The following is a 12,428-nucleotide window of genomic DNA, read 5'->3' on the forward strand; positions in this document are numbered from 1 at the left end:
ATTCACAGGGGCAGGGAAGTGATGAAGTTAGGTACATAGATCTGAAGTTCAAAAGAAAATTTTGAAGTAAATGGTATATTTTGAAGGATTATGATTACATAGGTGGTAATTATAGCCCCAGGATTGGCCATTTTCAATAGAATTGTATTGAAAGTGAAGAGGAGAGTTTTAAGATTTACCAACGTTAAAGGAGCAGGGGAACGAACTGTTCAGACATTAAGAAAATTTTTGAGAAAATGGAAGAAGACTAGGGTGTGGTGTTAATAAAGCAAGGGAAGGAAGTGTTTGAGAGACTTGCCCAAAGTTTCAAAGACAGCAAAGGATTGCAGTAAGACAGGAGATAAAATGTAAAATTTAGAACATAGTTGGTCATTAGCAAAATGGATGAGTGGTTTTGGTGACTGGGAAGTGTAGGAGTCGATAAATTGGAAACAGTGTAAGTAAAAATCGCCTTTAGTAAAGGTGACTGAGAAGGGATAGAAAGAGATAGAAAGCATTGGATCAAGAAAGTTCTATGTTTTATAAAATGAAAAAGAGTTAGCCTTGTTTAAAAGCATTTCAAGAAAGCATTTTGAGAAGAGGAAAATTGAAGTGCAGGGGAAAGGAAAGGGCAATAGATGAATGGGGCCATGTGTTCTTCCTGGACATGCTGCAGTGGTGATTGACGTCAGGTTCAGCACATTGCTCTGATGTCCCACCTCTTGAGAAACTTAGCTAAGACTACATCTTTTGACTTGTATGTGATATAGGGCTATAAAATATCACAAACCAGACAATAAGTTCACTTGGTTTGGCAACTGGAATATAGAATCTAGAATGAAACTAGGTGACTACTTGATGAGAAGACATTTAATTATCTGACACCATCAGATAAAAGATGAATGGATTATTACCATGAATTTATGTTATGTGTTTAGTTACATTATACAGAATCCAAGTGATCTCATTAGTGAAGCATAATATAGAATAGCAATTAAAATTGTGGGTTATTTCACTGAAAGACTTATCTTCATTAGTGTTTGTATTCCAAAATATGTATCAATCTAATATTATTGCATCTGTTTATTGACATCATTAATTCTTGTTTATTTTATTTAGCTATCTATAAAAGATTCAGTTTATTCCCTTTTTGTACTCTAAACACATTGATATTCAGTTTAGTTCAGTCTAATTAATTGATAAGTGCATTTATATAATTTAAGTTCCATTGTTTGAATAATTATTTGTATGACAACAATAAATGTCATTAGATATAATGAAATCAATTTGATTTAAGTATTTACAAATCTAAATTATAATACTAAATATGGAAATAATTATATTTTAAAATTTAGTCTATTGGACTAAAAAGAATACTATTCAGGGTATCACACTGAGAGTGTAACATTGAATATTTGACTATCTATTCACACACATAGGAAATTCAATAAGTCTCACATAACAAGCATATAATGTAGATTAAATAGGCCAAAAATAGTTCAAAAGAATAATATTAAAACTGGACATTTGCAAAGGGAAAGTTGTGAATGACATAAGATAGCCAGAAGCAAAGTTATTACTTTAACTCTTAACTATAGTTTCAAACTTAGTTTATTAAAGGCAAAATAACAGTTAGCTATGAAAAGAGAAGAGATACATATTTATGATGATACTAATACATAGAAGAAGATAGAAGATTAAATATCATGAAACTTTAAGTTTATTTATTATCAAATGCAATAAATTAAAATAAGTTAAATAGTATAGCAAGCACCAAAGTAGTGGAAAATCATAATGATTTCTGAAAACAATATAGTAGGAACAAACAGTAGAGGAACTTTGCACAGGGTATATAAGTTATTTTTGACCTTTTTAAAATAATTATAATATTTTAGCACCTAAAATGTTATATTGGTTCAATATTTGAGATTGATGAAATAAGGAGTGCTGTTGGGCTTTTTAGGGAGAGGGATATACTGCGGGAAAGGGTCCATGCTTGCTCACCAAGTGTTCTCATGCAAAGCTGCATAAGTCCTCCTAGAGAATTTGTAGGGTTCCAAAAAACTCACCATTTAAACACCAAAATTTGACAATAGTAACTCCCATAACAGAAAGTATCAGTAAATGTTCATTATATGCATGAGTAATTTAAAGTGCCAGACTTGTAAATCCTGTGTACTTACATTTTCTTGAACAGTATTAAAATCTGTGTGTAGTTTCTGGACCAAATTGAAAGTGAGCATCTCAGATGTGATGTCTAAAGCTCTTCAGCTTTTTTTTTTTTTCAGTAAGTAAAATAACATTTAATAGAAACAGATTATTTATAATTTAAGATTGAAAGAAGCCCCTCAATTTGCATGAAAAATCAAGAGAACAAGAAAATGTGACAATACAAAGAAGTACCTCTAATTTTGCTAAATGTGCAGCACTTATAGAAATATAGCCAAAGTCTTGATGAAACATTCACAAGGTTAAGGCCTGATCCAGCAGCTTGATTTTTCAGGTCATTTCAGGTACAAAACTAAAGTCAGTTGAAATCCAAGATTCCCAAATGTTACAATATAATATCTCATTCTTGCAAGAAAAATTATAGCTAGTCATACTGCCATATCAAACTTTCCAAGTTGGTCAATCTACTCGGGTGATCAAATTCTAGTTCCTGGGTGAGCATAGAACATACACAGTATCTCTTACAGCACATTATCTAAAGAAGATTAACAGCATTCATTTTCAGTTCATTGTTACCCTCTTATGTTATAATTACATTGTTTAGATTCTATCCCCAATTTCAAGAGACACAGTAAACAAGAACAAAAGAAACATCTTTATATTTTATTAATTTATCTTATTTAATTATGCTTCATAATTTCCCAAAACCTATTATTACTTTAACAAAGCAAAATCTAATTTCTTTGTATCACTATGAACTACTCCTGAGATATATACCTGTAGTTTATTCAATAGTCTAGGCTTTTTAATGAACTTAGCAATTACAATCAGTGACCAAAATGAGAAAACATAAAAATTTTATAAAACTAATAACTTCTTAAACTAGCTATATAAGGCAAGGAGAACTAGGACCTTTACCCATGTGATAAAGTATAAGAACTTGGAATTGAAAGAGTCTTGAATTATGGAGAACTTCTAGCCAAGATGGCAGCCTAAACAGACATGCTGTGTCTCCCTCCACAACTAAGAAGGAATACAATTACCTCAAAACTAGAGACAACCAGAAGTTCCAGAAAATTGAGCTCCATGGAAGTCCAAAATATATATATAAAGAAGAAATATTCATCCAGACAGAGTCAGAGCTGGGGCAGAGAGGATGTGGTGTGGTGACGGTGGCAGTGGTGGCAGTGGCAGCAGCGGCAGTGGCAGGCCAGCAGAAAGCACAGTCACATTTTTAAAAGTCAGGAGGGACACCTGGGGAGCATTCCCAGCTCCTGACCAGACCTCACAGCTCACGGTTCCAGTGTCCTGGAAAATTAAGCCTCATTGCTTCTGACTATGCAGACCAGTGGGGGTTGGGGTGGAGGAAGAAACTGCAGGTCTCTCATCAGAGTCCACTTGTTTAAAGGCCCCCCACGGTCCTAGAACATTCCCAGACCCACCCACTCTGGGAAAAACAGATAGGGCAACAGCTAGAGAAGTGCCAGTCCCATACTGAGGTAGGATAAGTGCCCGGAAAAGGGGCGAGTGCTGAGCAAGCAGCATTGTTCCCTCTCAGACCCCTCCCCCACATCAGCTCCACAACGTGGTGAAACAGGTCTCCCTGTACTGATGAATACCTAAGGCTCTGCCCCTTACAATATAACAGGTGTGACAGTTCTGCCTAAGACACAGAGGCAGACAAACACAGGAGCCTGTCAAGTTGAGACAGAGAACTATGGCACCAAAAAAGGGAATGGATCAAGGTTCCAGTGGGAGAATTAAGCAACAAGGAGATAGCCAACCTAACAAATGAGGAGACAGCCAACCTAACAGATACAGAATATAAAACACTGGTGATAAAGATGCTCACAGACTTGACAGATATCCTTAAGTATGGCAAATGCATAAGGGAAGAAGTAAAAGCTATTCTAAATGAAACAAAGGAAAATCTATACAAAACAAGTGGTGAAGGGAAGGAAACCAGGGTTCAAATCAATGATTTGGAATATCAGGAAGGAAAAAACAGTCAACCAGTCCAGAATGAGGAAACAAGAATTGAAAAAAATGAGGAGAGGCTTAGGAACCTCTGGGACAACTTTAAATTACAAACATCTGAACCATAGGGGTGCCAGAAAGAGAAGAGGAAGAGCAAGAAATGGAAAACTTATATGAGAAAATAATAAAGGAAAACTCCCCAACTTTGGTGAAGGAAATAGACATACAAGTCCAGGAAGCACAGAGAGTTCCAAACAAGCTAGACTCAAAAAGGACCACACCAAGACACATCATAATTAAAATGCCAAAGGTTGATAAAGAGACAATATTAAAAGCAGCAAGAGAAAAGCAGAGAGTTACCTACAAAGGGGTGACTATAAGACTATCAGCTGATTCCTCAAAAGAAACTTTGCAGGCAAGAAGGGACAGGCAAGAAGTATTCAAGGTGATGAAAAGCAAGGACTCACAACCAAAATTACTTTCTCCAGCAAAGCTGTCATTTAGAATGGAAAGGCAGATAAAGTGCTCCTGGACAAAGTAAAGCTTAAGGAACTCATTATCACCAAACTATTATTATATGAAATGCCAAAGGGATTTACTTAAGAAAAAGAAGATTAAAATTATAAACATTAAAATGACAACAAACTCACAAATATCAACAATTGAATCTAAAAAATAAAAACAAAATCCAACTAAGCAAACCAGAATAGGAACAGAATCATAGGTATGGGGATCGTTTGCAGGGTTATCAGCTGGGAGGGGAAAAGGGGAGAAATGGGGAAATGGGCAGGGATTAAGAAGCATAATTGGTTGGTACAAAACAGACATAGGGAAGTTATGACTAATATAGGAAAGGGTGAAGCCAAAGTACTTATATACACAACCCATGGATATGAACTAAGGGGTGTGGGATTGCTGGAGGGAAGGGGTTATTGGGCAGAGGGGAGCAAAGGGGGAAAAATTGTGATACTGTAACAACATAATGAATAAAATATACTTTTATAAGAAGTCTTGAATTATGTATAAACAGGAAATGAGTATCCCTTAATGCAGGTTTTTATCCTTTGAAATGTAAATTACCAAACATCACCCAAATTTGAACTAGAAATCAGTCATATCAAAAGACTGATCAAAACATGACTGGGCAAGGGGTTTGAGAAAAAATTTTTCTCTATGAATTTGTCCCATTGTCCTTGCAATACCTGGGAAGATGGAGAAGAAAGGAGAGGTGAGACTGGGCACCTATTTACCCTGGGTTCTCTTACTTCAGGAGAACTTGGTTCTATTGGGTTTGAAATTTTTGTCTATGCCTTGTGGTCTACCTAGAGGCTACAGAAGTTGGCTGCAATTGCACTAAGCAACTAGGATATCCCAATAAAGACTTTCCAGACAGCATGACTTTTATTTTCAAACATGATTCAAGAGAACTCTAATGTTGTGATAAAAAATGAAACTGCCAATGGAAAAAAATAATAATTTAGGCTGAGTAGCGAGCAAATGCAGTCCAATTCAAACTAGAAAAGATAAGCATATAACTTCCAAAAGATGGAACGCTGGTAATTTAAATGTCCTTATAAATATACATAAAATTTTTCAAAATACAATATTTTATTTTCACATGCAAGAAAAAGATACAGAAAATTTTTGAATTTGTCACACTTAAAAGGTCTTTTGTATAAGATTTGCCACATTACCATGGAATGCTTATATTACCTCATTTTAATTAAATTTTCTTTTAATTTAAACCGAATTCTTGAGAAAGGAAGCATTTCACCCGGTTATCTCAATTAATTGTACACTTGACTTTTATCCTTTTCTTATATTCCTGACTTACCATTGATTCAGAGATATCTTTTTAATTTCATAGACTGTAGGTAGATGTGGAAGTTAACAAAATTTTAGTGTGCTAATGTTTGTTTGTTTGTTTGTTTTTTCCTTCTGTTTCAGTCTGTTCCCAGTATTCTAGAGGAGTATTTGCCATTTTTGGACTCTATGATAAGAGGTCAGTACATACCTTGACCTCATTCTGCAGCGCCTTACACATCTCCCTCATCACACCAAGCTTCCCTACTGAGGGGGAGAGCCAGTTTGTGTTGCAGCTAAGGCCTTCCTTGAGAGGAGCACTCTTAAGTCTGCTGGATCACTATGAATGGAACTGTTTTGTCTTCTTGTATGACACAGACAGGGGTAAGTCATAATACCACCTCTACATGAGTAAAACTCTAATTTTAACCTGAAATGACCTGGTTACCTATGATTTAGCAAAAATACTTTAATCCCTAATGTGGATAAAAATCGAAAAATGGTCAATGTGTACTATCGGTACTTTTATCTTGGCTCTGGGGGAAATTTTCTAATTATGCAAGCTTTAAATCCACAAGGTTACTCATGAGCAAACTATGTTTGGTTATGTAGTTGAAATTAAGAGAAACAATCCTTAAAAAATTTCTCTAATGACATTTCAAGTACTGTAAAATAAATAAGTCTTTTACTTCAAATTCAATGAGTTAATGTTGTGGAACATCTTAAAATAGTATCAAATTGAGCCATGGCTTTGAGTTTGAAATATAAAACTTTAAATGAGTAATTGAAGGATCCTAACAATGACAATGGATTTAGTAGTAAGGCTCTGCTTGTTGGCAACCTTTCACTTTGTCTTTAACTATAGCTGTAATGATTAATGAGTGATATCATATGACTCACGTGTTGAAGAAACAAGGTGGATAACTAACATTAAATTATTGGCAATCCACACATTTTTGTAACAAGTACGTTGATTTTTTTTTTTTAGTTGGAGACATAACTTAAGAAGTTCATACTTTATTTTTAATTGTTTTTTACTTAGTGACTAGAATAATGGCAACATGCTATATTTCAAAATACACATGACCTGTGCAGTTTTGTTTTTCCTTAAAGTGTGAGATTGATGAGAAGACAAGAAGTTAGCATAAAAGTTGAAACAGGCAACATTTTAAGAACATCCTTGAATCAAATTTTATCCTTGAAATGAGTAAAACAACAAACAAGCCAAGATAAATCTTTTGAAGATATAATCGCCTTCAAAAATCTAAAGCATAATTTTCCTTTTTTATGCTTTATTGATTATGCTGTTACATTTGTCCCAATTTTTTTTCCCTTTGTTCCCCTCCACCTAGTGACCCTCCTCCCTCCAGCTGTTCCCCCTTCTTAGTCCATGCCCACTGGTTGTGCATATAGTTCTTCTCAACATCTTCCTATCTACTCCACTCTCTCCTACTATGCTTCTTAATTCCTGTACCATCTCCCTCCCTTTCCCCCAACCCTCCCTGCTGACCTCCCCACAAAATGTTTCCCATACCTTTGATTCTTTTTCCACTCTCGTTGCCTACTTAGTTTGCCTTTGTTTCAATTCCCTAGCTTCCGTTGTTGATTGTTGCAATACAGTTTTCATTTTAATGTTCATAGTTTTGATCCTCTTTTTCCTAAACAAGTCCCTTTAACATTTCATATAACAGTGGTTTGGATCTGATGAACTTCAGTTTTACTTTGTCCTGGAAAAGCTTTTTCTGCCCTTCTATTTTGAATGACAGCTTCGCTGGATAGAGTAATAGTGGTTGTAGGTTTTTGCTTTTTATTACTTTGAATATTTCTTGCCAGTCCCTTCTTGCCTGCTGTATCTCCTTTGACAAATCAGTTGAGAGTCTTATTGGGGCCCCTTTGTACATAATTCTCTTCTCCCTTGCTGCTTTAAGATCTTTATCATTAATTTTTGACATTTTGATTATAATGTGTCTTGGTGTGGTTCTCCCTGGGTCCAGCTTTTTGGAACTCTCTGTGCTTCCTGCACCTGTAAGTCTATTTCCTTTCCCAAGTTAGGGAAGTTTGGCTTCATTATTTTTTCACATAATTTTTCGGTTTTTAGTTCTTCTTCTTCACCTTCTGACAACCCTATGCTTTGTATGTTGGCCCACTTATAGCTGTCCCATAGGTTTCTGAGCCTCTCATTTTCCTCACTTTTCATTTCCTCTTTATGCACTGGTTGACTGTTTGTTCCTTCCCTATGTTATGATTTGTTGATTTGATCTCTGGTTTTTTTCCCCTCACCACTAGTTTTGTATGTGTTTTCATTCATTTCAGCAGGACTAGCCTTCATTCCTTCCCCATCTTGTTTAAGATCTGCTGTTAGGTCTGTAAGCGTTCTTATAGCCAAAGCTCTGATCTGTGCCTCAGAAAGATTTTCTATCTGCTGAGCCATTAGATTAGATATTTTCTGTCTGGTCAGCTGTGTCACCAGGATCTCTATCATGATCTGTGCCATCCTGACAGTTTCGTGTTTACCTTTACTTCCTGGGCGGGGCCATCACACCTCCTATGCTATAGAGGGCAAAGCCCTGTGCACTCATCACTACCGGGCGACCCTTTTCACAACACTGTGGCATTTTGTGTTGGGGCGGGGGTCCAAGATGGATTCCTGCCATTCAACTCTCTGCTGAGAGACCAGGAGCCTCCTCCTCCATCTCCATGCCCTCTGGCCCTCACAGTCCAAGGCAATGGGGGTCTGCCTTCTCTGGAGTTGAAATCATGAGCTGACAGGCTTGGTCTGCAGCCAGGGGTGCTTCCCAGATGCTTCTCACCTCCCCTTAAATATGGGTGTCTGTGCTTACTGCTCTCCCACCACCATTGCCGCAGCTGCTGCCACCAGCACAGCTTGATCTCTCCGCCCCAGCTTCGCTCCTCCTAGCCATCTGGATGAGTACCACTTCTTTATAACTTCATACATTGGACTTCCATGTAGCTTTATTTTTTGAAACTTCTGGTTATTTATGGTTTTGTGGTAGTTGTAGTCCTTCCTAGTTGTGGATGGAGACAGAGCATGTCAGTCTAGGCCTCCATCTTGGCTGGAAGTCTAAAACATAATTTTCTATACTCAGATATGAAAATTCATGAAAGAAATTTATTTATACTTTTAATCAGGCAAGAACCGTATGTCATATAAAGCATCTCATCAACAGTACTCTCAGCACATTATCCTATTGATATTTGTAGTAAATTTTACTTTCAGAGACAAGCTCAAAAAATTTATATTATCAATGTATTTTCTATGTAGGCAAAGAATACTTTAATTTACACTTGGAAATATAGGAACCTACCTATATTTTATGATATCATTTTCAATAACTAAAAATCCAAAGCATCCTAGAGAATGTTTTACAGTTCAAAAATATCATCACTTTGTTTATATCTAACTTTTGGAGGAATCTGTAAGAAGAGGACTGTGAAATTTGAAAACACAAATTAAAACAGTGAGATACCACAAGGTATCTATTAGGATAGCCAAAGTTCAGATTACTGACAACACCAAATGATGGTAAGGATGTGGAATGACAGGAATTCTCATTGTTGGTGGGAATGCAAAGAGGTACAGCCAATTTTGTGTTTTCTTATAAAACTAACTGTATTCTTAACATATGATCCAGCAATCGCACTCCATGAAATTTACCCAAAGAAACTGAAAGTTTATGTCAACAAAAAGCCTGCACACAAGTGTTTATAACAGCTTTATTCATAATTGCCAACACTTTGAAACAACCAAACTATCATTCAATAGCTGAATGGATGAACTGTGGTATAGTCACACAATGGATTAATATTCAAAGCTAAATAATAATGAACTATCAAGCCATGAAAATACATAGAGGAAACTTAAACACAAATTATTAAGTAAAAGAAGCCCATTTTAAAAGGCTACATATTGTATGATTCTAAATATATGACATTCTAGAAAAGGCAGCACTATGAAGACAGTGAAAGAATCAGTGATTTTCAGGGGCAGAAAGGAAGTAGGTGTGAATATAGGTGGAGCACAGAGGATTTTTAGGGCAGTTAAACTGCTCTCCATAACACTGTAATGGTGAATAAAAGTCATTATAAACTTGTACGAAACCACAGAATGTACAATGTCATGAGCAAACCCTAATGTAAACTAGGGATTTTGTGTGACAATGATGAGTCAATGGAGGTTCATCAATTGTAAATATGAGTATCAAATGCAAAAAGATTATGCTTCGATAAATTAATTTAAAATTTTTTAAAAGTTGGATCATAATGTCAAGAATTATGTACTGGGATGTGGATGTGATGTTTATTCGTATGGTTTATTATGACATAGCTCGGTTTGCCATTTTAGGTAGAAGATCCCTATTTTACAACATCTTTGTCTCAAAGGTCTCATAGAAATACCAGTTTCCCTTTTTTCTTCTGCCCCTGTGTAAACCAGTCTGTAGCAAGGGAAGGCTGTAGGCATTTGCGCATCAGACTCCCCACCAAACAGGGATTAAAAGTGATGTGTTGCTTTTGCACAAGTTTATAATTTTCAGGATCCTCACTGCTGCATAGCAAGTGAGATGCTTCAACCTTGAGCCATCTCCCATTACCTCTCGCCATGGTATCTATCTAGTGTAAGTTGACATTCTGTAAATACTTGGTTATTTAAAGACTTTTTCTCTTAGATAAATTTCAGCCTTCAAAGGCTTAAGCCCATCATGGTACAAGCACTATTTCTTCTAATATGACATCAAGTTAACTTTAACCACTTACTGACTTGCTGCACAAAGCATACTTTTTCTTTGTTATAACCCAAGAATTTAATTGTTTTTGCTTCTAACCAACTAATGCAATACACCCTAGAATTTCTCAGATCCTTCCAATAATTGCTACAGGATGACTAGCAAGTCCTTTATATTGCCTTCTGTTATACTAACCCAACCCAACTTTAAAATAAACACATTCATTTCAAGCAGTAATTGCATGAATGAGAAATAACATGTCAGGAAAATGGCCATTTCTTGACATTCAGATGGCTCAGTCTGCCATCATACCACCGTGCTTCCCAATATTCTGGGGCCTAATCAGGTACTCACAAAAGGCAAAAATAATCTCTCTTCTTCTGAAATTGTTGTGCTTATTTTATAAGTCTAGGATAACAAGCTCAATTTATTTCCTCATATACTATGCTGAATTATGTATCACTATCATCAATTGATATATGAACCTCAGTTATGAACATATGATTAACTTCTATCATAAACATAATTAGCTGAGAGTACTCCATATTTTCACATCATGAAGAAAAAAGAATACACATCAACATTAAAGGTCAGAATGTTTTTTAAATAATGTACAAAACCAAGTGTAATGAAACAAAATAATATAAAACATTTTGATACTTTAATCTTCTACTGTTACTATAAACTACTTACCTAAACACTTTTCCTGTTATAAGTAACTGCCTTAATTATGACCTTGAATTTCTCCACAGACTGTAGTGGAACATGACCTTCTGATATAGCATAACTCCTTATTTTGAAATAAGTTATTTCATTGATTCACTCAATTATTTCTGAAATCTTAGTCCCTGTAGTATTATAACAAACTCTTAAGATATGAGTTTTATTGTCATAACTTAAAATAATGTTTTTATGTTGAATTACAGTCAATGAAAGGAATGATACTTTATTTCCTCTGATATAAGACCTGTGAACTAGTCCTGGTCTGCTGTTGATGAGTTGCGTGAACCTGCCTGTATTTTTGTGCACATCTGAAGAAAGAAAGGAAAGAAGGAAGGAAGGAAGGAAGGAAGGAAGGAAGGAAGGAAGGAAGGAAGGAAAGAAGGAAGGAAGGGAGGGAGGGAGGAAGGAAGGGAGGAAGGAGGGAAGGAAGGAAAAAAGGGAAAAAGGAAGCAAGGAAAGAATGAATGGAAGGGATGAAGAAAGGGAGGGAGGAAGGGAAGGAGCAAGGAAGGAAGGGAGGAAGGAAAAGGAAAGGGAGGGAGGAAGAAAGTTGAACTATTTTGTCTTTAAGGCCCATTCAAACTATATTTAAGGTATTTTTTATATTTTACATTCCAAATATTCTATTCTTTCCCTGGAAATGTTGAACAGAAAGAGATAAGTGGTGTATTTATCATGAGGTGACTCCTTGCTTCTGTTTATTTGACTGCCTTTAAAGAAGAAAAGTAGTATTCATTTATTTAATGCAATTTATTTAGCATTCCATAAAAATTTTATTGTTCAATTTGTATCAAGCACTTTGATGGTATTACAAATGTAATGATGAGCAAGACACTACTGAAAATAAATTAACTCACTTGCTATGACTTTATTAGGAAATAGTACACAACATTCTACTTGACAATCAGAAAATTGTCTTTGATACATAGCTTGATGTTTTTACAATTTTAATTTGGGAAACAACTGTTTTCTAAATAGATCATGCCTTTGTGGAACTAGATCATTCAATGACAAACTTTGATAATATTTTTGAAT

The 12,428-nt window shown here is 35.6% G+C and overlaps 1 protein-coding gene across 2 annotated transcripts in view; it reads left to right on the forward strand.

Moving 5' to 3' along the window:
* LOC150019841 (glutamate receptor 4) overlaps positions 1–12,428 on the forward strand; it is a 442,193-nt gene that overhangs the window by 165,781 nt on the left and 263,984 nt on the right. For both annotated transcript variants that reach the window (XM_090268076.1, XM_090268077.1), the window contains exon 4: positions 6,073–6,312. In XM_090268076.1, coding sequence (XP_090124202.1) covers positions 6,073–6,312 — 240 coding nt within the window. The remainder of the gene's footprint in view (positions 1–6,072; positions 6,313–12,428) is intronic.

The sequence above is a fragment of the Furipterus horrens genome, unplaced genomic scaffold (assembly GCF_987537825.1).
Source record: "Furipterus horrens unplaced genomic scaffold, mFurHor1.1.pri manual_scaffold_2, whole genome shotgun sequence".
NCBI classification, from domain to species: domain Eukaryota; kingdom Metazoa; phylum Chordata; class Mammalia; order Chiroptera; family Furipteridae; genus Furipterus; species Furipterus horrens.